The following is a 24,506-nucleotide window of genomic DNA, read 5'->3' as shown; positions in this document are numbered from 1 at the left end:
AAAATGGAACTGTATTCCAAATTACTTGTTTTCAGGAGCAAATAAGAGTTGAGATRAATAACACACTTAGGTAAATGTTCCCAGTCCAAGTAATTAAGAGTGTTAGTTGAGTAAACTACTGGGATTAGAGCACTTTAATAAATATTTAAAGAGTGTGAAGTTTCTRTACACTAGAGGATTGATGTGGTGTGTGTCCAAGTAAAATGTGACAAAAATGGAAATATTTCTCATTATCATTAAGTGGAATTTCTATGTCAAAATTTCAAGGAATTAACATGGGAGATTGTTATGGATAGACAGAAGCAGGGATAGGCCTCTGTTGTGATAGGTGCAAATGGCTGTATTGTAAACTAGCAGAACCCTGGGAGAAGAAATGTGTGCTTTGTTCTGCTAGAAGTGGCTTATTTGTGTTCCACTGAAATAAGTTTTTCTACTTATATGTTATTTAAACACTACTTCCARTTAAATCAGCAAGATGTTAAGAGGAAAATAATCTAAAACTCCAGAGCCTAGCACTTAGTGCTTAGTGTCTGTTATCTTCACTGCTTTTGGAATGGTTGTTAATTTTTTACTCACATGTGRTGTGGTAAGAGTGAAAACTAAGTAATTACAGGCACGGATCCAGACTTGAGGAGAATATGGAAGAGTGCTCTTTAGCCAAAGAGAAAATGCTAGGGCAAAAGGCTGTGACCTATTTTATGCTGGGGTTCTGATATTGAACTTGTGCCTTGCCCCTATTAATTAGGGGAAGTTAATTCCTGTTATCTTAAGAAAGGAGGAATCATTTTCACATGAGAAATAGATGCCGCTGGGTAAGAAATACCATGAAATTGCTACAGACAGAGCTTCCCAAAATTGCAGCCAAGCTGTGTTTCCCAGTGCTGTCAGGGTCATAAGGACGGTAGAATGCAGTGGTCTGAGTTTTCAGGGCATTGTTGGGTTTTCACTGTATCTCTCCCAAATTATGTTACCAAGACCCCCAGCAGTGTCCAGTATCTCTCTCAAATACAGCAAATGCCATCATTTTTATTTCACAGCAAAACTGTTCTGACAGGAGCTGTAATTTCTGACTTATCAATAGATGTGCTCWTAAACTGACTGGAAGCCTTGGATAAGATACAAGGTACTTGTCAGCATATATGACTGTTCATTAAAGTGTATAGAGAGAAAGTGATGATTGAACCTCAAATCATAGGTTATTTTGGCTTTATTTCCCAGCCTGCCGTTAGCGTTCAGAGTCCTATTTCAAGCTCTTTCTTTAGGTTATATATTGAGGGAAAGCATCAACTGTGTTTCCTCAGTTATTGCTGAACTTGCTGGTGATAAATACATTTTGTCAGAAAAAAAATTGTAATACTTCATAGTCAAACCTTCACATTCAACTCTACCCCACCCTCAAAAAATAAAGTTCTGCCTGACTTGCAGCTTCTCGTCAGATTTTGAAAAGCTGAATTGAATAGGAATGATATTACAATACAATTTTTTTGCAAGATGAGGCAGTTGTATACCTCATGGCCCCTTTTCTGATTCCTGATTGAGCAGTGGAATTAGACAAGGTGACATCTAGAGATCCTTTCCAACTTCAGTCATTTTACTGTTATATTACATATGAATAAGTACTTATGGTTTTATTTTTCTGTTCTTTTTCTGTTCTCATTTTGGCATTGTATCTTTTCCAAAGCAGTTTGTTATCCTTCAGCATCACAATGACCTGGTATTTATATAGGGATGTTACTTTTTTTTCTATGAAGGAATCATTGTAGAGGAAAACTATATTTATTATAACTGTTTAAGAAACCTCGTCTCTGAAGAGAAACAGGGAGGTAAAGTTTTTGGACTTTCATTTCTAGAGAGAAGATGATAACATTGCAATCAAGCTGTAAAGTAGCTACTGCAAAATATGTCCCCCTTTTTATTTTAATGGATACTTGATTAAATTGTTTCTTTGGGGTTATGTGATTCCATTCTGTAATCTCTGCTTTCTCTGCTGTGCTTCATGGTGCGAAGAGGCAAATGGGCTTTATGAACAAGTCACAAATCAGTAGCAGAAACAAGTTACTATAACGCTGGCTTTTGTGACCTCTTTGCTTCTGTAATGAATCTTGAGAGCTTGATGAGAAGTGAGCAGCCCCAGAAGGCTGAAGGATAGAAGGCTGTGTGATGGGCTCAGCTACTGGGCTTAGGGCTGCCTTTGAGCTGTTCTGGGTCAGGTCAGAGCAGCTTGAGGAGATCTGGTGTGTGCTGCCTGTTTGAATCCMGAAGGAGGAATAAGTGCCCCAGGTCTCAAAAGTCTTGGCAATGTTAAAAAGCTGATTCCTGAGCAGTCCCATTAGAAATATCACTGTTAGCTGTGCTGTCAGTGATAGCTTCCCCAGCTAGACAGAAAGACAGAACAACAGAAGCGCAGTACTCACTGAGAAGAGCATAGAGCACTTTGTTTTGGCCCTCTGTGCTTTGATAAAAACTGAACACAGTTGGACAAAGTGATGGGCTGCCCTATCCTACTGAACTGTTGCAGTCATGCTTGCAGAAGATGTTTATCTTCTAACAGGGAGGGTGGAAGAAAGACTAGTTACTAGACTTCRTCACTTTAATGACAATTATTGTGGCTAAGGAAAACCAAATCTTAGCTACTGTTGGTTAACCAAGTTTTAGTATAGCTTTTACTTTAAAAAGAGGAGGTTATTTTCCTCAACAAGGAAACTTAACCTCATGAACCACCTTTTATCATATATGATAGAAAAGATCTCTTTCCTGAAAAAAAAAAAAACAAAAAAAACCCCAAAAAAACAAACAAACAAAAAAAAATTGAAGATGATTAGGTACAAGCAGTCTGCTCTGCTAGAAGACTCAAAATATTAGTGCCTTTCTGTGTTTTGTTCCAATTCTGCATTCTTCATTTCTGGGACTGTTTTTTCAACTATGTCAGCACCTAATAGATATCTGAGGTTTTCTTGTCTCAGAAGGRTAGCACTGGGAAAGTGTACCTCTTTTTGTGGCATCTAGGAATGTGCCCAGAAATTATTTTGTTGGATATGAGCTTGGATGAATTTCAACTATACATGCCAGAAAAAATTAGCACAAAGCTCTTGAAATTGAGATCATAGCTCTTGATGTTTTTCCCAGTGATTGGGGACTAACACAAGATTGCACACTTGGTGTTGAGAGCAAGTATTTGCATTATATGTATTCTACAGGAGGAACAAAATCTTTTCATGCTGGAGCATGAAGTGTTCCTAAATTACACATTCTTTTAAACTTCATAAGAACTCATATTCTTCCAAACTGACTCATTCATTTGAATTCTTCAATGCATCATCATACCATTTAAACATCTGTATTTGCTACATTTGCTAGTCTTCTCTGTATGCTAAGGGATGTGTTACTATATGGTTCTTTCTTCTAACACATCTGACCCCTGGATTGCAAAATAACACTCTGGACTTTTGTTTAAGAGCCTCCTTTCCTTGGCCATTTTTAGTGCAACTCTGAGCTTTTAGAAGTCCTTAACAGTAGTTAACTGATATGTACTTTGCAGATAAGAAATATTTTTAGTAATTACAGATTTAAAAATTGTATTGTGTCTGGGAGGAAGTTTYAATAATTTCCAGAACACACTGATCTGTTTAATGCTTATATTCATTYAACTACACATGTGGAATTTTTTTCTTCAGCAGCTCTTTAGTTTTGGACTTAAAACTTTTTACTAATGCAAAAATTGCTTCCCAGAATAATATTATTAAAGAAAATGCTATGGATTAATAAAATGTGTGCTCAAAAATTATGTGTTTTGACTTTCATGTCTTTACAGAACCATTCTCATGATAATTTACTCGATGCTAGTGACTCAAAGAAACAAGCAGCTAATCAGCACAACTACCGTACGAGATATGCAGTAGAAGAAACTGCAAGGCCTGCTGAAGAGTTGGAAAATGGACACAGTTCTTCAGATGTAAGTTCCTTATTCATGAAGCTATCTTAATATATTCCATTTCTACTCATTAGGGTCCTGCTTCAGCTAATGAAACATTGTTTCTAGTAGAAACTCAAATTACATATTCATTGTGCATTTCATTTTACCTCTTTATAAAAAGGATGTTGAATGAAGCTTTCACATGCTGTTATATATGTTTAGCTTTGACTTTAAAATTAACTGTTCAAAATGCTCATATGTAAGGATATTTTGCAAAGTATGTGTCTGCAATGTTAAGACTTCATTGTATTTGTAAGCCTAGTCAGTATTGTCCTAGCAATGTGGTCACCAACTTAGGTGACCCTGCTTGAACAGGGAGATTTGATAATATTATCTCCAGAAGTTCCTTCCAGCCTCAACCATTCTGTGCCTCTGTAACTACAGTAGAGAATGAGTGACAAGTTCTTAAAATTCATACTGKTTTTTTTGGTATTGAAAAGGTGTGGAAATACTACATTAAAAAGACTTGAAATATTGTTTGAGAAGGTAAGATAGCCTTGTTGAATGGTGATGAAAAATGTTACCCTACTCTGCATCTGACAAGGCAGATACCATCATACTTCTTTATATAAGTTCACTAAAGTCAAGGAATTATCTGCAAACTAAAATGCCCTTTTAACATGYGGCTTCTAGAATGCCGTATGTTTGTAGCATATATAAACCCTAGAAAAGTTTTCATTGCATTGTCATGTATTAAAACTTGACTCTAAAGAAAATGCTTACTTTTCCTCTGCTTCCCCCTCTGCCCCTCCCCAATGRTTTCTGCTCTCTTTGTTAGGAAGGGGAAGTAGTTGTTGCCAGCGGTGGAACATCAGAAGATGATGAAAGAGCATGGCACAGTGATGGCAGTTCTAGGTAAGTGACAGTGTATACATATATATATATACCTTATATATGTAAGACAAAAGACAAAAGACAAAGACAAAACTTTTGTCTATAAATCTTRAATACTTTTTACAGTAAACAGTTAATGAGTTAATAACTAATATTTGTGGAGATTTAGAAGAAAAGGTGAATGAGAACGTGAAATTTAATTTTCTGTCATATTTCTAACTAAAGTTAAGGGAAGATTTTGTCCTTGTTTGCTAGAAGCCGAATTGTTTTGCTGGAAGGTATTTCTTTTCAGGCACACAAACACTTCAGGCAGGTGGTAGCAGTTTCCTATGACTCAGTCTGAACTCTGACCCCTGGTTTGAAATTGGAGAGCACATATTGCTTTGTCCATCCTTTATTTTCTAATTCAAAGCTATTCAAAACCAGAAGTCTTGAATACAATATCCAGACTTCAATGTGTATCATCTTGAATTGATGAATAAAACAGGGTGATTACTGGAGGGATAAGTAAAGCCTCTTGCAAGATCAAATGATGTCAGGGCTTTTTGTTTACTACCATTTAAATTGTAGATAGAACATAGGGTTTTAAGCATTAGGGTTTTAACTATTAAAATATTGTAGTTAGCTAGACTGTGAGCTGCAATCTTTTATTGGGTTATATTAAGTAATCCAATGTACTTTTTAACTTWTGGGCTTTAATTTCTTTTTTCTTTGTTATATGTTAAATAGTGACTATTCTAGTGATTATTCTGACTGGACGGCAGATGCAGGAATCAATTTGCAACCACCAAAGAAAATYCCTAAAATTAAAACAAAGAAAGCAGAGAGTAGTTCAGAGGATGAAGAAGGACAAGAAAAACAAAGGAAGCAAATTAAAAAGGAAAGGAAAAAGGGTATCGAGGAGAAAGATGGACCGTCAACATCACCAAAGAAGAGGAAACCCAAAGAGAGAAAACAAAAGGTTAGACCTTCTTTGTGTGTTACAGGTTTCTCATTCTTGCTGACTTAGAAATAATTGGATGAATGGTTCAGTTACATATACTACTTAATATTCTCTAATTTTAAAACACATTATGACTTTTACTTGTAACATGATAATTAAAGACCCTTGCAAGTCAAATGATAGATGGCTCTAAGGATAAGCTTTCTAAATACGTTTTGCATAAGGAACATTTCTAATGTCCTTGTTGCTATTCTTTCTTGCAAAACTTCSGTTCTGTGGAAGCGGGGTGTTCAGCTTCCAATACAATTGAGTATTGGCACAATGTGCCAGTAATTTTTTCAGCTGTGCTGACTTGTCTACTCATATAATTGCATTTTTTTGGGTATGCACAACTATTCATTTTTTTCTGTTAATTCCATGATATATGATATTATGCTGCCACTATACTTCAATCAAGGGAAATATGACTTGATCAGGATTTTGTTGTTTGTGTTTTGTTTGCTTTCTAATATAATGTGATTTCAGTTTAGATTAGTACATAGAAATTGTCAGTGACTTTGGTTATTTTCAGTGTGTTTTTTTAGAAGTTGTTTCAATTTTAATTGTTACATCTGAAAACTTCAGTGTTCCTTCTTTCTTTGCAGAGACCAGAATTGATCTATCTGGTAGAYGCCTAATTGTTTTTGTAAACTTGTAGCTTCTATTTTCATGATGTGCAAGGAGGCARCCGTATCATCGAAACTAAATAACTGTGTTTTGTGTGCTTATAAGATTAGATGTGCTCAGCATTCTTTAAGATCCTAATTTCAATGTTTCAGCCCTCATTTCAAGGTAGACTGACAAAACAGCTGTTTGAACATGCAGGTTGGCACAGTGTCAGATTTACTGTGAATATCTGGTGTGGCATGCAGRGTGTCAGGTGGTAGTCTTTGTTTTTGTTCAGGCTACTTCTTGTTTATTTTACACCATGTATCRGAAGAAATAAGAACACAAAGATCAGAAGATGAATGATTTTTAATGATTTAAACCTCTAGCATCTTATAAAAAGACTGKCTGGCAGCCTAGTATTTCCACTTTGAATAAAGCTTAACTAAGTGTTTTGGGAATTTTGCATCCATTTTGGTCCCAGTTATTGAGATGCAGGAGGTCTTTGATTCAGAAAGTATTAGGCCTAAATATTTCAGACTTTTAAAGCTGTCCTGCTCCTTTCTTGAGTCACAAGAAAATGTTAGGCTGGAAGGAATTGCAGAAAATCATCTCTCTTTCCTCTATCCCTAGGTAACATACCTGTCATTCCTGACAGATGTTAGTCTTTGAAGTTTTTTGTGGTGGACATTTGACCTCCTTACTGAGTAGAGAGCTCACAGGGCTTTCTGGTAGAAAGTTCTTCCTCATTCCTGATTCTGATTCAAAATAGCACTTTTCATTGAGGAAAGAAGTTTTGATTGTCTTTGTAGCCATGCACAGAATCTTAGGAATTAAGAAAGGAGTAGAGAAAAATTGACATTCATCTCTGTTAATACATGGGCTCCATGATCGTGAATTGTGCTTACATTTCTCATCCCCCTTTACCAAAAATTAATCTAAAACATGATTCAGCAGTGAAGAAGGGCAAGGAAGGATCACCCAGGAAGATCAAAAGTACAGAACAACTTTTATTCTTTAGGGCAGACACAGAGAGACGGACTGACTCTTAGAGGGGAGAGAGTTTGGAAGAGATATGATGAAAAAACTTGTATAAAACAGTCATGGTTTAGAAAGGAATAAATGCAGAATGGTTTCTGTCTTTATTTTGTTAAAGTGGGATGTAGCGCCCAATGAAGCTCAAAAATGAGCCTTTCCCCCCCACCCCCACAAGCAAACAAACACTCCAAACCCACCTGAGCACGTAGTCAGGTAGTGCAACTAATTACCAAAGGCTTTAGTAGAGTTCCAAAATTATTAAATAAAATCACTGGGAATAGTCTCTTCCTAATGAGTAACTAAGATCAGGCTTGGCTTCCAGAAAGTTTTACACTGATTATTAATGTGTAAAATTATTACAAGAGACAGTTTTCTGGTTTAAGGCTTTTTCTTACCTTCCCATAATTCACCAGTTAGCTAGACACTTTGCTCTGATGCAGTATATCAGTTTTTTTGCAAGACAGACTTGTTTAAACCTCAGAGTTCACAAAGTGGTTCTATGTTATTGATTTATTACAATAGAGAGGTTCTATTTTGAATTTTTTTTTCTTTTTTCCTCTGATATCAACTGGTGCACTCATCAAAGTATTTCTTGTTGTGTGAAACCCCATTTGAGTTTGTTTAATGGAATTACCTGTGCAATATCTTATTTGCAGTCTGGAGATGCAYAGTCCTCCATCAGTGGCTTTATGGAGTGGATTTCTGTGCAGCTGTCCAGATTTGCTTTCTGTACACACACAAGATCCTGTTAGGAATTTCAAAGCAGCCTTGCTTGAATGGTTGTACAAACCAGGTTTTATCTGATGTATTAGATAYAGACAAGCAGTGTGCACCTAGGACCAGCAACAGCAGTTAGTTTCATTGCTTACAAGTATGTGATGTGGAAATACATTCTGCAGATGCAGTTCCACAGCAGTTTATAGTAAATATGCCAGTAGGTAATGTGGATGTGCTCTATCCAGGTCATTTTCACATGATTTACCTCATAAATCTCTTCCTCCTTGTTTTGTGCAMGATTCCTTAATTGGAGGCAGCTGTATAATTTTAGTGCTTTTTTTTTTGGCCAAGGCAAACACGTAAATTTGGTTAAAGAGAATGACATGCTTCTATTTTATCTTTCTGGGCACRAGACATGGCTACTGAACTGTTATTAAATTCAGTTTTTGTTAGAAAAGCTCATCCCCACATATACCCCCAGAAAACCTCAAAAGGTAGTTAAGATTAATCCTCACACTAGCAATAACTTCATACTAATGTTCTGTGTACTTTTTCTTCAGAGGCTGGCTGTTGGAGTTCTGGCAGAAAATGGTTTGACACTGGAGGAATGGCTGCCTTCAGCATGGATTACAGACACTGTTCCTCGGCGGTGCCCATTTGTGCCTCAGATGGGGGATGAGGTATTGCAGTTTTTCCCTTGGTGTCCTTTCTTCTTTTGCCTTGTTTTTGCCTTCCTTGTTTTCATCTGTGCATTTTTTTCCCAGAGACTTATAATCAAAATATTTTGGATTTTCTTGAAAACATTCTTTCATCTGACTGAAATTTGCTTTTGCTTCCTTGTACTTAGGAAAATATTTGGCACTGTGTTGCTTTGACTTATTATTATTCTTCTATGCTGTTGCAGTACTGTTCCTTCTTGTACGGTATTCAGTGTGTTAATTTCTTATGACACCTGTAGACTAGCTATGTTAGGTGCTTTATGTTGTGAATATATTCCTTAATTGTAGAACRTTTGGTGTGCTGAAGAGCTGGTAAGGAATATAACATGAAATTAGGTCTGGAAAACATACTTCAGTTTTGGACTTGAAGTAAAATCCAGGAATTAAGCCTCCTGGAGAAAGTTGTGGGGTTTTTTGCTTGGTATGATTGCTTTGAGTGAACTGTGTAATTTTTTAAAAAATTCTTTTATTCTGAAGAAAAATTATGATACTGTCCTTATCACTTGTGTTTCTGATATAAAAAAAAACTTCTGTTAGTCTTTTACAGCAGAAAACCACAAGAAAAGTTTTGTTGATATGAATTTATACAAACCAGACTGTAAATATTCTGTAAACATGATCCAGATGTTTTAAAATACAGTAGCAAAAGGACACCCACCAGTTTCTACTTTGGAATATGTAGCAAGTGAACATTACAATGAATTGTACGAATAAGTAGTATTAGATAGAATGCAATCTTGAAAGCCAGAGCCTGTGCATGTTTCTTWAAAACCCCTSAGGTTAAAATAGGAGGAAATWGTTGGCTTATGCTATATGGATGGTGAATTGTCTCCTTGGGGAGCAGCATGTGTTCTGAGATAATAAACAGACTTGTTGCTTGGCTYACACCTTCAGAATGCTGTTGGAGAAATATTTGACATGGTGGCAAGTTTGATTAACTTTGTTCCCAAGATAAAGCTTTTTGTGGGCACCACTTTAGAAACTGAAYCAGGAGCAGAGGTTGCATGTGCAAGCAGTGTTGTTTTTACTGGATCACTTSACTGATCCAGTTCACAGCACAGCTATGCAACAATTAGATTGGCAAAGCTAGTGAGGGAGGGAAGGAGCATTTCAAGTTGAGAGTTGCAACTAGAGAAAATGCTTGTGGATTTATCCCCTCCAGTAGGCATGTTTTGGAGGCTCTCATGCTTTGGATGCTGTTCAAAAGATTAAGTCCAAATAAATATATTTGGTGCCTGTTACCATCTGGATAAAGTGAAGCAGTCAAGGAATTATCAATCCCACACTGCTCAGGAGACTTTATCATTGCACTGATTTAGTAAGATTAACTGCTGTGCTTGATTTGGCACCTGCTGAATTGCATGTACAGTGTGTATTAGAAATATCTAAGTAGGGTGCATCCTTTTGCTGAAAATGCTTTATAAGGGAGAAGTTTCCTGTCCTGTGCCTAGAAAGTAGGAATAACTGTACCAACAGAGAGTAGGTTTGTAATCTAGCTGCTCTGTCTGAATTCTTGTCTCTGATACTTGCCTTCCCCAGATTTACTTAATATGTGTAAAGAAATGATTAATCTAGAATGTTACTTTTGATATTCACAGAAATAAAGGGTTGATTAATTAGCGAAATGTCGTGAATGTCGTGAAAAGAGGTGTTGTCGCCTTCCAACATTTTATTGGATTGTTAGTGTTTTTTATAAGATTTAGGAGGAGAGATATTTCAAATTCATTCTCAAGCTGTACAAACAAGTAAGAAATACCAGTAGTGCTATATTTAGTAGCACTTAATAGAGAGGTGCACGAGAATAGAACATACATCCCATTTCCCTTTCTGAAGAGTGCTGTTTACAGATCTCTGCTATGTGTCTTGAGGAACAGTGGGAGCACCAGAGAAGTGGGGCTGCAACTTCCCTCTCTGCCTATGCAAATACAAGGCATATTTCTTGGAGTATCCTACCATTAACATGATAGAGAACAATTTTGTCTGGGGGCTACAACAAATATGCTGAAGCAGGAATTCATCAAGAATAAAAATATTGTTTCTTGGGAAAAGACATAAATTGTTTTTTTCCACAGATATTTTCCCAGTTTGTCCTTCTGACACAAAATGCAGTGCTTAGAGCCACTTATAAAATATAAACCATTTATTTTCTGTAAATAGTGGGTAGAATTTATGTAGTGGTTCAGCAGAAACACTAAGTGTAGCAGAAATTGTTGTAGCCTGTGCASTTTTTTTGTTTTGATTCACTGGATGGTATGGGAAACAATCATCACAGTGTTAAGGGTGTAATGTAAATTGGTCTTGTTTCAGACRTGTCTCAGTAGTAGTCCTTGTTTCTTTTCCTGACAGATTCTGACAGTGCCTAAGAGATTTTCACTGTTTTCATGCCTTTTGTGGCTGCTGAGTGTTTTGAGGATATTGGGCATATTGAATACTCTAAAAAGAAGAATTTAAAAGAATTGTTGTCTTGAGTCCTTCTCCATTTAAAAAAGTTCAAAATTGCCATATGACACTGAGAGAGTTCAGTACCATTAATGTARAAACACTGGCAGACACTTCTTTATAATGTTTTGTGATACAGGAGTTTTGGAAAACAGGTAGAAATACAAAYATTAGTGTGTTTATTTGTATATTTTAAAATTCAGAGAGGGATTTTTGCTCTGCTTTGTTTTTGTTGTACTGGACTTTTACATTAAAGTTATCTTTTCTTTGTGCTATTAGATGGAAATCTCATGTTGGGACACTTGTAGAAGATCTTTTATGTGACATGCATTGTACCAAGAATACAGCCATTTATCACATCTTTGTTCTAACTAGTTYATGGAACCTCTGTTTCGCATTTCAAATACATTCCTTGCATACATGTTTACGKTTTTGAGCTTACTACCTCATTACAGTGATGGCATCTAATAAAAGTATTCATCCACATGATATCATATGCAACAAGATCAAAGTAAAACTGTTAGACCCTGGATGTCTGAATCATGGAAATTTATACTGGAAGGATTAAAAAATTATTAAGCACTTGAAAGATCTATTTTAGTTTGTTCATGCTGTTTTTTAATATGATATGGAAGCAAACACCAAAATCTTACCAGAACAATAACAAACCGATTTTTCCTTCTAGAATATATTTCTTGTTCAAAAAAGATTAGCTAGATAGTGAATTTAGTGATACTTRATTGTTAACTTAGGGCTGTCCCTGCAGTGAGGAATAACCAGGTGATTAGAGGAATTCTTCTTGCTGTCATTGAGTTGCTCTATGGTGTAATGATAAATGGATGGTCTTGTTACTGATTTTGTTTTGGCCTTCTGTGTAATTTAGGATATTTTGCTCATCCAGAAAATAGTGTTCCAGGTATTTCCTGGTTTTTTCTGTAAATGTTTCTATAATAGCTTTGYAAATTTTCCTCCACCTAATTTTTTGAAAACCCATGACTTTTGCAGAAAAATGGACTGAAAAGAAGCTGATGAAATAGAAAGTACACACATTGTATGGCAGTGACTTTTTAGCATTTCAGCTCCTTGGAGTCTTTGTAGAATAACTGTCACATTTCACTTTTAGGTCTACTATTTCCGACAAGGTCATGAAGCATATGTTGTAATGGCCAAGAAGAACAAAATATATAACATTAATCCCAAGAAACAGCCGTGGCATAAAATGGAATTGCGGGTATGACTGCCTTTTCTTTTTTGTTTATATCTTAATATAAAAAAAAATTGGAAACTAACTGTGGAAGTAAGTTCTTGATAAAGATAGATCTAGTGCTCTTAATATTGTAAGAGCGAAACATTTCTTTCAATAGTCAGATGAAATCAGACCATAAACTGTACTATTTTTTTATATTTGCTTGAGCAGATGAGATGGTTATACTTCATAGCAAAATATTTTTCAAGCATATTGCATTGTGCAATAATAGCTCATTGTGGAAGACTAAATTTCAGATTCTTGATTTTGATGTGATCTGGCAGAAATATACTATAKTCAGTAGACCCATGTTTTCTTGTTTCAGAAAGCTATTTCAGTTAACTTCAGTGGTGGTACATAGTATTTTGTTTATTCTAGGAGCAAGAGCTGATGAAAATAGTCGGGATTAAATATGAAGTGGGATTGCCTACTCTCTGCTGTCTTAAACTAGCTTTTCTTGACCCTGATACGGGTAAAYTGACTGGAGGAGCCTTCACCATGAAGTAAGGAAAACAATATTGTATTCAAATTGGGGGTTTTCTTGGGGGGGGGATAGCTGGGTGGGTGTTGAGGTTGCAAGTTAAATGATGACATTAATATTGACGTTGTGCTTTTCAAGGGTTGAATTCTAAGTGTTAATTTTTTAATGTRTGTACTTTGTTATGCTTTTGCTGTTTTATCGCTTAATAGTTGTGTGTTCTGTTGGAATTAGGTACCATGATATGCCGGATGTCATAGATTTCCTTGTTTTGAGGCAACAGTTTGATGATGCAAAGCATAGGCGATGGAATATAGGTGAGTTGTGAGGGGAGTTGTGTGCTGTGGTTTTGTTTGTTGTTTTTTTTTTTGAGGTGTCTAGCTATTTTCATGATAACTTTCTTAACAGTAGGTTACGGTAAATAAATCCTGATACTGTGCTGAAGTCAGAGAGCAAGCTCTGCCCATAGTTAGATGAGGAGTCCTTTGTCCTTGACTGAAGTGGCAGCAAGCAAGCAAAATAGTGAAGGTGATCATTAAAAGACAGTGCAAAGAAAATGTCAGTTGTTTGTTTGCAGGGYGAGTAGTAAGGCATAGGTTTTAGGAATATGGTGTTTATTGCYAGCTGGTAAGTTCTTGTAGCCTATATATTGTTTGTATCTCTTTTTTTCTTTCTTGAAGGCCCTCCTACAATTGCATTGCTACTATTTTTTTTTTTCAATTTCTAAAATTTTTGCTGAAAATATGGAAACACCTTTTCAAAAACTGGAAATTGATTTCTAGATTGTACAAAGAGAATGCTCATTTCATCTCCTTATTCTTCTTGAATTTTGTTCTAAAAACCTGTGCTTTAGCTTCATTGAAGCGTATATAGTTATAATTGCTGCCAAATGATAAGGAAATGACTTGGATTCTTTTTACGTTGCTTGTGCTCAGTTATTTTGGAGTGTTGGATACTGGAAGAATACCCATGACTGTTGGGTCTTCCACTCAAATCTATTTCCTAGTCATCTTTTCCATGTGATGACTAAGATGACCCGACAGCAATGGAATTTACCTAGGGGGAGAGAAAGCTACATCATGACAAAATGATCCTCTGAAGTGGTGGRGTTTATTTTTCAGGAGATCAGAAAATATGGAAGTTCTTATTCATAAAAGATCTTCAATGGTCTCTGAAACTGAAAAGATTAAACAATATTGTTTCATCTACAGAGTTCAGGATTAAATCCATTCCACCAAGAGAAATTTATRTATGATGCAATGTTTTCAGAATTATTGGCACTGTTAAGTCCTTTCCAATATCTCAGTGTATTCTATGAAGTGACCTCCTCCCAAAAGTAAAACGTTGATAGCCTTACTTAATAGTTTCTTTTCTTTGAAGTAGCTCTCAGTGCTGTTTTCAAAGTGCTGTCCTCTCCTAAGTTCATTTGTTCATTGTAGCTAAGTAACCTGAAGTGGCACAGATGGATGTTAAAAGCTCTGGTTGGTTCGCTGTTTTTGTGGTTGTTTGTTTGCCTCTTATCTGACTTTTCTGCCAGGAAAGATGAATTAATCTCCTGTTCTTTGACATCYGTAGGCTGTGTGCCTTAGCAGTAGCTGTATAAATTACATGATGCCTCATGAGTTCCGTATCATCTCATACTTCACCTCTGTTGTCTGAAAAGGCAGCTCATCTTCAGTTCTATTGGGAGTTTGGTAAAGAGTCCAAGCTTCCAATTGAAATGTAAACTTTGATTTCTTCTTGAAAGATCATTTCCGTTAAAAGATCTCATAAGTTGTAAGGTTGATCAAGATCCACTAATATATCACTAAGTTTTGCTCTTTCCTCATGGTTATGGATCTATGGTCTTGTCTTCCTCTGCCATGCCATGTTTTCATACAAAATAACAGGAGCAGCAGAAAAATGATTGCCATAGTTTATGAACTGCCTAGACAGACTTCTTAGGCTGGCAACTGTATTTCAAGAAATTTGCAGTCTGGAAAAATCAAAGCTATACAAAATGTATTGGAAGTACCAGGACCTCTTATCAAGYTTCCAGTGCAAATAATAGGAGTTTGTGGCCAGTAGTTCTAAAACCAGCTTGTAACTGCAAGAAGTTCATGTTATAGTTGATTCTTCAGTTCCTCTTTTGGATGGTAAAAATTGTGGTAAAATAGTCTCCTTGCTTGAAACTGTATGAAACACTAAAGCAGAGCTAGCAAGCACACTGTTAAAGCTGTTAAAGCTCTTGCAGCTCATCCGGGAGCCTTCCGGAGTGCTTCCTTCCTCTCTCTCTAGACACTTTGGTTGTTTTACTAAGTGTCTGCTTGTGTACTTGAAACAAATCATGCACTCCTTTGTTGGACTGTGGAACACTGTTTAGAAATGTTCCTGGAAAGTAGATCATATTTCCTGCCAGGACAAAGAGAAATACTTTAGAACTATGTATGAAACTGTTCCTGATTGTTTAGTGACATGAATCTGAAATTCCCAAGTCTTGTCTGACATGCYTAAGTCTCTTGAACTTTCACCACAGCTTATCATCAACAAACTTTTTTTGTTGTTTGGGTTTTTGTTTGTTTGTTGCTTTATGTCATGCTGTTGCTGGTTTGTCTTCAAAAGACAACTGTTTCTATCTCTTTTTATTCCTCTTTTATAGATACTACTTGGAGTGTCACTGAGTATTAAATTTTCTGACTCTAAGTAAATGAAACATTGGGAGGTTGTTTGTTTGTTTATTTGTTTAAAAATGTATTTTGATTTTTTTTAAACCAAAACCAATCCTTGGTGTTTTGTTGGGGGTTTTGTGGGTTTTATGTTTGTTTTGGGTTTTGTGCATTTCTGCTGTTGTTTGGGTTTTGTTTGTTTTAGGGACGAATACTTGGTTATCTATTATATTTTTTAATATTAAATGTATATTAATATATATGAATCCTTTTAGAAGGAACAAACAAAAGTTTGAGAAATTACAGGTTCTTACTTGTATTCAGAGTCTATTAATTGCGTATCTTTATTTTACTATAATTTAATTTCAAGTTTAATACTTGAGGCAAAACCACTTTAAGGGGTTTTGATCTGCTTACTGTTCAGCTCAGTGAAGTCACTCATAGTTGTACCTGCACACATTTCTTTGTAAAATTGTTCATTAGTAAAGACCATATTGGAAGTCTATAATTTTATGGCTCTTCAGAAAAATAATTTATTCTATTAAAATAAAACATCAGCCATTATTTACATTTTTGATCTTGCATTTCAGATATTTCTGGTTTACTTGGTTCTATTCAGCACAATTAGACTATTAATAGAAGCTTTRTAATTGTTTTGGAATTACTTGCAATCCATTAAATTCAAAATGAAAAAAAAATGCACTAAAGAAAGCAGATAATTTTTGAGAATATAGTTACTTCCTATTAATTCAGACAACTTCAGCAAGCATTTGGGCAGAGAGTGGATGTATTGAAATGGAACAATACTGCAGCAGTTGAAAGTGTGTATGTATTCAAATCTCATGAACACAAAAATGTGTAGTTCTTGGAATCTCAGACTTAAATTACATTTGTTCTTGTACTGAACTGAATRCTATGCTAAAAATTGTTTCTAAGTTTTGTGGTATGTGTTATAGAAAATGTTAGCATTTATGATGGTGTGTAATACATGCGTTCTCATGTGTAATTTTTTTTAATAATGCTTCTGACCTTTTTTCTCAAAGCTGCATGAATGCTTTGTGGTAGCGAAGCCATTCCAAGTCATAGTAAATTACTTTGCTAACCTTTTGAGCAAGCTTTAATGAATTTTGTTCTATTATCAGTCAGATTGCCTGTGTAGTAAAGGGAATGAACCTCTTGAGTTACATTTTCATTGCTGAAAAAGCACTTCAGAAACTAAGGATGAGCTCAGCAGCTTGTAAAATGTTCCCCATACAGAAGTGTCATAGTGCTTAGTTATTTTAGTATGTWGTATTTAATGCAAGAAGAATTGAGTCTTACAGCTTTGAAATGTTTTACCTTTTATATGAAATTAAGAAATAAATTCATAAATGAATATGTCGGTAGATGTGCAAATTATTATTTTTCTAAAATGCCATATTAGCTTTCACTTTGGCTAAAAAATCTTCAGAAAGAATTTAATAGGATCTGTTGTTTTTTTTTTTTTTTAACTGAGCATTGACTCATGCTTGCCTGCTGAGGCAGTAAGTGTTCAAAAGGATTTCTGTATTCAAGATAAAGCCAGATATATCTAAAACCTGCTTTTCTTGGGAGAATAACATTCCTTATATTGATGAAATTATTTTGTGTTCTTACCTAGGTGATCGTTTCAGGTCAGTGATAGATGATGCTTGGTGGTTTGGAACAATTGAAAGCCAGGAACCTCTTCAGCCTGATTATCCTGATAGCTTATTTCAGTGCTACAATGTCTGGTTAGCAAATCTATTTTCAATCTTTTTTATGTTAATTAGTTACTTCATTYGAAGTACTGACTGAGAAACTTGCTTTCATTAAATTCAGTCATGCATCTTGCCTGTACCAGTTTATTATAATATTCTGTGGTATATAAATTAAAGTTATGTTGCAAACATTAAATAATTACATTGCTGAAACAATATTAGTAGATAATTTGAATGTGTTTTTTTTAAGCTGGGACAATGGTGATACTGAGAAGATGAGCCCTTGGGACATGGAGCTGATACCAAGTAATGGTATGGTACCTTATTAATATAATCTGCTTTACAAGTGTGTTTTAAGAAGAAAAAAAATGTTATATGGTTTTGCATAAACAACCTTGGTTTTGTGAGTGAGTGGGAGGAAGTSCCACAAGCCAGTTGCATTTAAAGAATATATTTAAATTTATTATGAAACAAAAAGTGAATCAAGAACTGTGAAAAAACAGCCATACAAGGTAAACTGGGTGATGTTGAAAATAGASAGAAATTATACAAAAATTACTATAGATAATGTTCAGTTAAACTTAACTCTTTGTACAGTTAGGAAAGTCTGACGATCAACCCATGCCCTAGGGTCAGCTTAAGGAAACTGCTACTCTAAGACATGTCAGCATTCCTGCAGACATTCAGTGCATTGCAGATGCAAGCTGTGAGARTTTGGTAACAGTAAGATTTTCTCCTCCTCTGGCCTCCCTCAGATACACATGCGACAGAGTGGACAGCATAGCATGGGCACTGTTCACATGTTCACAGACAAGGATGGAGTATTCCTTCCTACATAGTTAATTGGCTGGCTGGTTGGTTGGTTGGGGTTTTTTGAGACTTCACAGAACTCTGATTAAAAAGCAAAGTAGAATCAGCTTTTTTTTCYGTTGTGTTTTCCATGAAACATTGGATAATATTGTCTCTCAAAGGTAGCTATAAATAATTCTTAAACACATTTACAACTTAAAATAGTTATTTATTTCAACTCCTAATTTTGATTCAATCCTTCCTTTAATAGGTACCTCTTTCATAAGTAAAAGGCAGGGGTTTGAGTGATAACATGACTAAAATAATTAAAATAGACAGCCCCTGTTTACATCTTAGTAGATGCCAATTCCTTTTGTTCTTACAAAAAGAGAAACCATTTTCAGATAAAGGATAGGTACTGATCAAGTTAACTAAACCTGGATCTGATTTCTTTTTTCTGTAATCACAAATATCAATATTTGTTATACCTTCCTAAAAATTAAGACGACCACTTAACCTCATACTTGGAAAGTCTGCTGTTATATTTGTAAAAGTTGGTAGATCCTCAAGTTTGCTAGGGTGATAACATTATTAATTTGCATTCTCAGTAACTCTGGTTTTAGCATTTGAACTCAAAACTGTGATAATGTAGAACCACTACGTGGAGAGTGTTTTAGTGTCAGTGTCAAAGTTGTTATCTTAAAATCCATCTGGAAATCATCCACCATTCCTTACCGAAGTAACTTATTATCAAGAATATTGGGTTTTAAACACAAAATAACTCCAAAACCAAAACACAAAACCACAAGTTTTAACTGTGATAAATGAGTATCTTAGTAGATTCTAAATTAAATTTTACAATTAGCTATTYAGAAAAGGATAAATCTTTCTTCAAAGGCTTCTTCCCCAAACTGCATATTAAGGATTTAAATGTAACACAGAATAATTGACAGAAAGGATACTGGATACATCCAAAATGTCTTTGAGCAAATCAAGAACTATGCATTTGTAAAAGTGATTTAATTGTATTTTTGATTTATAGGAATATGTATTACACAAGATGTTTTATTTCATTTATGTGTCAYTTCATTTTCATATTAAATTCCAGCTGTATTCCCAGAAGAACTGGGAACTAGTGTTCCTTTAACCGACGATGAACGTAGAACACTGCTCTACAAACCGTTGGATGGAGAGTGGGGTTCCAGGACCCGAGATGAGGAGTGTGACAGAATTATTGCAGGAATAAACCAACTTATGACTCTAGGTAAGTTCTGAAAAATATGAGAAATGTTTTTTGTTTATATTTTCAGACCATGATMATGTGTATTTCTGAAATTACCAAAATGAATGTGACAAAATACACCTTAAGCTCTTGATTAATTGGAACAAAGCTTTCTCATTGAACATTTCCAAAAATTTCAGGTAGTGTACTTATGAAACCTAAATTTTCTCTTCTTTCCCAAGGTAATTATTGCTTTTTGGTAGATAATTTGACATATGATAAGGGTTTGGGTTTTACATGTTAAAAACAAGGTAAAAACATGTTTAAATAAAGGTACTTGATTTTTTAACTTTAGCTCCCAGAATCTCACGTTGGGGTTTAAACTAAAACYCTTATGTTTAAGAGAATATTAACTACATTATGGACAGATGGAGGAAGAAAACAATCATAGGTTTTCTTAGATAATGAATACCTATGTGTGGATTTTCTCGGTATTAGCCTTTTCTAATTCTTGATATCTTCCTCACATTTCTTTAATTCCACAAAATGTTGAGGAAAAAGTAATTGATTAACTTAGGAAAAGTGACTTGCTATTTGGTTGTAGAGCAATTATTCTTTACAGGCAGTTTCTGAAAAGGTAATTGTTAAAATGTTTAACATATCGCTGCAAAATTTGCCTGATCAAAGCCAGATGTCTGGATGGASATCCATCAGTGAAATGGGATCAAAAGGTGTTAAATCAGCAGTCTTATATTTTGGGCTTACAGTGGTCATGCATTAAATATAACAGTTGCCACAGATACTTTGTTTAACTGATTTTTGAAACACTAAATGCATGATAAAACTTAYGTTTCAAAATAGCCAATTTTGAAATGATTCTGATTACCTGCATATCCCATATGGTTTCTTTGATGACACACTGCATAAGAAACTTCTCTTTGCTTCCTAAACAAAGAAATTATCTGTACAATGTAGTAAAATAAATTAGAGATTTGTATTAAAAAAACTKTGAGAAAGTAAAATTTGAGCTGATTTTGCTGTGCCATCTAGGAGTAATAGTTTTACATTTTGCATTATGGTGTGTGACAGACTGCTTAGTTTAGCTATAGCATGTGTGGTGCATAATGGTACAAAGAAGTTGCTAGAATAATCAAAAGAGTAAGTAAACAGCTTTTGGAAGAGCAGTGTTTTTAGCAACGACGTATTTTCTGTTTTTAAATACTTTAGAGACTTTTAAATATGGTTTTATGGTTTTGTGTTGCAGTATTTTTCCTTGAGATATGCTAGAATGATGTGTCTAAGCCCTTATATGCTTCTAAGCACAGGAGAGAAAAAGCAAGATTGTTTAAGTKCACAGACTTAAATTGCTCAACAGTCCTCTAGCACTGTTGGATTGGTTTTGAAGGCTTCTTTGCTTTTARGCAGGGACAGGAGAGAGTGTTTCTGCTTTACTTTGAGGGTGGATTTTACCCATATCTTACAGAGGTTGAAATAGCACTGTAACTTTTATGGCAGGAATTTAATTCATTGCTTTGCTTGAAGATTGAAAGTGGCAATATAAAATGAAATGAAACAAGCCTGTGCTGTAAATAACGATACTGAATTGCGTGCCTTCATCTGTGTGTAATTTTTATACATTTCAAATGTGTATATTATATGTGCACTTGCTGTGCCTCTGGGGAGTGTGGTGCTTCATGAATAACAGAATGGGCGTCCAGTCCCTGCAGCAGTGGAATGTACAGCACACACCTCAGCAAGCACTCTAAMCAGAATATCAGAAATCATTCAGAATATCTTGAGAGGCTACTGTTATTTTGGGGAAACTGCTGTGCATTTCAAACATGAAAAAATAGCATATGTTGCATGGGGATGAACCTCAAAATTGCTRTGGGACTTTGTGGTATATAACTTTAAGGTTTTTGTGGTTTTGTTTTTTTTGATCTAGATATTGCTTCTGCATTTGTGGCACCTGTGGATCTTCAAGCTTACCCAATGTATTGCACTGTTGTGGCATATCCCACAGACCTCAGTACCATTAAGCAAAGACTGGAAAGCAGATTTTACAGGTTAGACCCAAGTCTCAGTTCTTCTGTGATCTACCGGCAGCTCTATTTTTGGTAGCTCTTTGTCTTGTCATACCAAACTAGGAGGTGGGTGCGGGTATGCACTTTTACTTTCTTCCATCTTCTATCCTTGATCTAGGTTTCCATTTTCTAAAACTCTAAAAAGGATTGGACATCTCCAAAATGTATTTTAGAACTACATGGTATTCAAATTCCTGCTTATGCAAATGACTTGTTCCATGTGAGATTCAAATTGCATGGTTAGTAAATGACTTTTGGTCCAAAGGATTAAGTTTCCACTTTATAATTCTTTCTCAGTATTTTTTTTAGAATTTTAATTAGAGAAACCTTAAAAATATCTCAAGTGGTTTTTTGTCCTAATGTGCTTTAAAAAATATTCTTCCATTATCACTTTAGCACCTGTACAGAATCTGATTTCTTAAATTATTGGTGTTGAATTTCTGAATTGTTCTACAGCAACAAAAAAAAAAGTTTATACTTTTGGATACAGCTTTGATGTTTTCCTAAACTGTGATTGCAATTGCTGTGGGTTCATTTTTCTTTTTTTTGTTGTTTTTTAGTAAATATTATCTATATAGGAATCTATTTCTTTAAATTATTCCTGTTTCCTTGAGTTCTTGTTCTATTTCTCATTTGAAAATTAGTATCACTTTTGTTTCTTTTGAATAAATATAGATAATATTTTGTTTTGGGCAAAATTTCAAAATTCATTTTTAGTGCTTTATACATGCTAAATGAAGATTGAATTCTAAACTAAATTTGCTTTTTCATTTTCAAAAATCACCCCTGGTTTTTGTCGTAATGCAATATTGAACTTACATTGTTTCATGTTTATTGTGTGATATGAGTTAAGGCAGCTTTCTCTTCTATAATGMACTGGTTTGCTGTCAGATGGAGACAGCATTTTGCTGGATTTTGTTTTTCTTGTCAAAAGAGTCAGCAGTTATTTTTGGTAATCAGCACACCGTCAATAAATTGGGTTTTTTTAGTCTGTTATATTGCCAAGGCCTACTTAGGTAATAAGCAACCACCAATGTTGTGCATTCCAGGGAATATTTCTTCTTTTACCTTTTGTTTATTGTTCAGATCACTTTTGATTTTTGGTAGCTTTTCATGAGGCTTACCTCAAAACTAACTTTTATGCTGTCAGAGTATTTGCTACCCTTTTATTTTGTCTTTRTTAGATTTGGATCTATTTTTTCAGTTATTTTACTTTTGTGCATCATTTTTTATAATGTGACTATTCTATAGTTAGGTCATTAAATCAGGGGTGATCTGATTATTGTCTATCTGTCAGAAAATCGTATATTTTAAAATACTTTTATTACTATTTTGTTAATCCTTAACTGATATCTGAGGTGATAGAGGATGGATTATGCACATCATAAAGGAATAATGAAAGCTCAAGTGTCGCAGATGAATTTTCCTTGGGGGTGTTAGCTGTGTGTTCTTAAAGCCATTTGTATAGATTACCAAAGAATCTAACATGAGAACGGGAAGCTGGAGGGAGCTGCCTTCTGCTGGTCACTTAGGTCAGTGTGACCAATGTGCACATTTTCTGATCTAATGGAAAACAGCRGTGAATGAGAAGAAGGGTATAACATTTTTTCCCCTGTTCATATGCATTGCTAGAAATTGTCTTTRTTTTTCTTCCTTTTCTGCCAACTGTTTATACACAGGCGCCTTTCTTCGTTAATGTGGGAAGTCCGGTACATCGAACACAATACTCGCACATTTAATGAACCCGGRAGTCCTATTGTCAAATCAGCCAAATTTGTCACAGATCTTCTGCTACACTTCATAAAGTGAGTTGCTTAGTAGGTCTGTTGTTATTCCTATCTCTTACCAAGGGAAGAGCCTTTTCAGATCTGAACTTTAAAGATAGTTCTGTGATTTAAATAAGCCTGTTGTCTGCCATTGGGGCAGAAAAGAATAAAGCTTACATTGACAAAGAATTCCTAAGTTTGCAAAACAAGCTCTGTAATACATGGAGTGGCATAGATTTACATGGCATTTTATTTTGAGACACTTTCTCCTGAGTGATAAAAATGGGTCTGAGTATCTTCRTGTAGTTATAGATAAATTAATTGGTAAGATAGGATTTCTAATTTTGAGTTGGAATACTGGCTATGTTTACAATTGTGAGCATTTAATTCTAAATCTAGATTACAATTTATAATATGTTTGAAAATGGTTTTTTATATGTATGCAAAATAAAAATTAGAGGCTTTGTAGTTGACTAGCTGTCTTTCAAATGTATTAATACTGTCTATGGACAAACTCAGTGAGAAATACTTAAGATTTTTCAGTCATTTGACACATCTACTGACCTGAAATTGGTAAGAGCTTACTGTGTCCACTGCCTTGATTTGCTTGTACACGAGTTCTGCTGTTTCCATCTTGTGGAAACAGCAAGATTCTTCATTATTTAATAAAAATATTGTCACATATTTAGTTTGTCAGTGTTAAATTGATTTCTATTTTGTGTGCTCTTAGAAAACATTAGAATTGTGTTTAGTATTTGGAAATCTAGGACTTTGACTCCATAAATAAATCTTCAATTTCTTTGGTGCTTGTGATTTCGTATATTAGCTGGAGAATGTAAAACACTTAACTGCTTTAGATGTTAAAAGCTTTAGTGAAATATACACCATTAGGAGCAGATATATATCTAAAGGGCTTTTCTGTTGCTAATTTYGTTCTTTAACATCTTTGTCCTACATGGGTTTTTTTTTTTCTGATTAATTAAGCAGCTCAGGGTTTTTCAAAGTCTATGAAGCTCAGAGTTTTTCAAAGTGTATGTTTTTAATTGGCTTAGCTAAATTAGTGGATATTCTTGGATATTCTTATTTAATAATGGCCTATAGCTTGAGTCTATTAATATACTAATTTAACTGAACTAGCAATTCCTGTAAAGCCCAGACTCTTCTTTATTTTTATGGTTGTAACTATAAGATAGAAGACCTAGACAATGGAAAGTAAAGCCCATCCATAATGAGAACTACTTTTCTTCCCA

General features: G+C 34.9%; 1 protein-coding gene across 3 annotated transcripts in view; it reads left to right on the top strand.

Annotated features, from left to right (window-relative positions):
* Positions 1-24,506, top strand: part of PHIP (pleckstrin homology domain interacting protein) — a 96,693-nt gene that overhangs the window by 57,634 nt on the left and 14,553 nt on the right. For all 3 annotated transcript variants that reach the window (XM_057369325.1, XM_057369342.1, XM_057369333.1), the window contains 12 exons: positions 3,812-3,952; positions 4,752-4,828; positions 5,537-5,768; positions 8,711-8,830; positions 12,432-12,539; positions 12,933-13,057; positions 13,267-13,349; positions 17,317-17,428; positions 17,646-17,707; positions 19,293-19,448; positions 21,352-21,472; positions 23,170-23,295. In XM_057369325.1, the coding sequence (XP_057225308.1) occupies positions 3,812-3,952; positions 4,752-4,828; positions 5,537-5,768; positions 8,711-8,830; positions 12,432-12,539; positions 12,933-13,057; positions 13,267-13,349; positions 17,317-17,428; positions 17,646-17,707; positions 19,293-19,448; positions 21,352-21,472; positions 23,170-23,295 (1,463 nt within the window). The remainder of the gene's footprint in view (positions 1-3,811; positions 3,953-4,751; positions 4,829-5,536; positions 5,769-8,710; positions 8,831-12,431; positions 12,540-12,932; positions 13,058-13,266; positions 13,350-17,316; positions 17,429-17,645; positions 17,708-19,292; positions 19,449-21,351; positions 21,473-23,169; positions 23,296-24,506) is intronic.

This window comes from Malurus melanocephalus, unplaced genomic scaffold (genome assembly GCF_030028575.1).
Source record: "Malurus melanocephalus ecotype Western Australia unplaced genomic scaffold, MMel_1.1 scaffold_4, whole genome shotgun sequence".
In the NCBI taxonomy this organism is placed as follows: domain Eukaryota; kingdom Metazoa; phylum Chordata; class Aves; order Passeriformes; family Maluridae; genus Malurus; species Malurus melanocephalus.
This window is presented reverse-complemented; position numbering and strand designations above follow the sequence as displayed.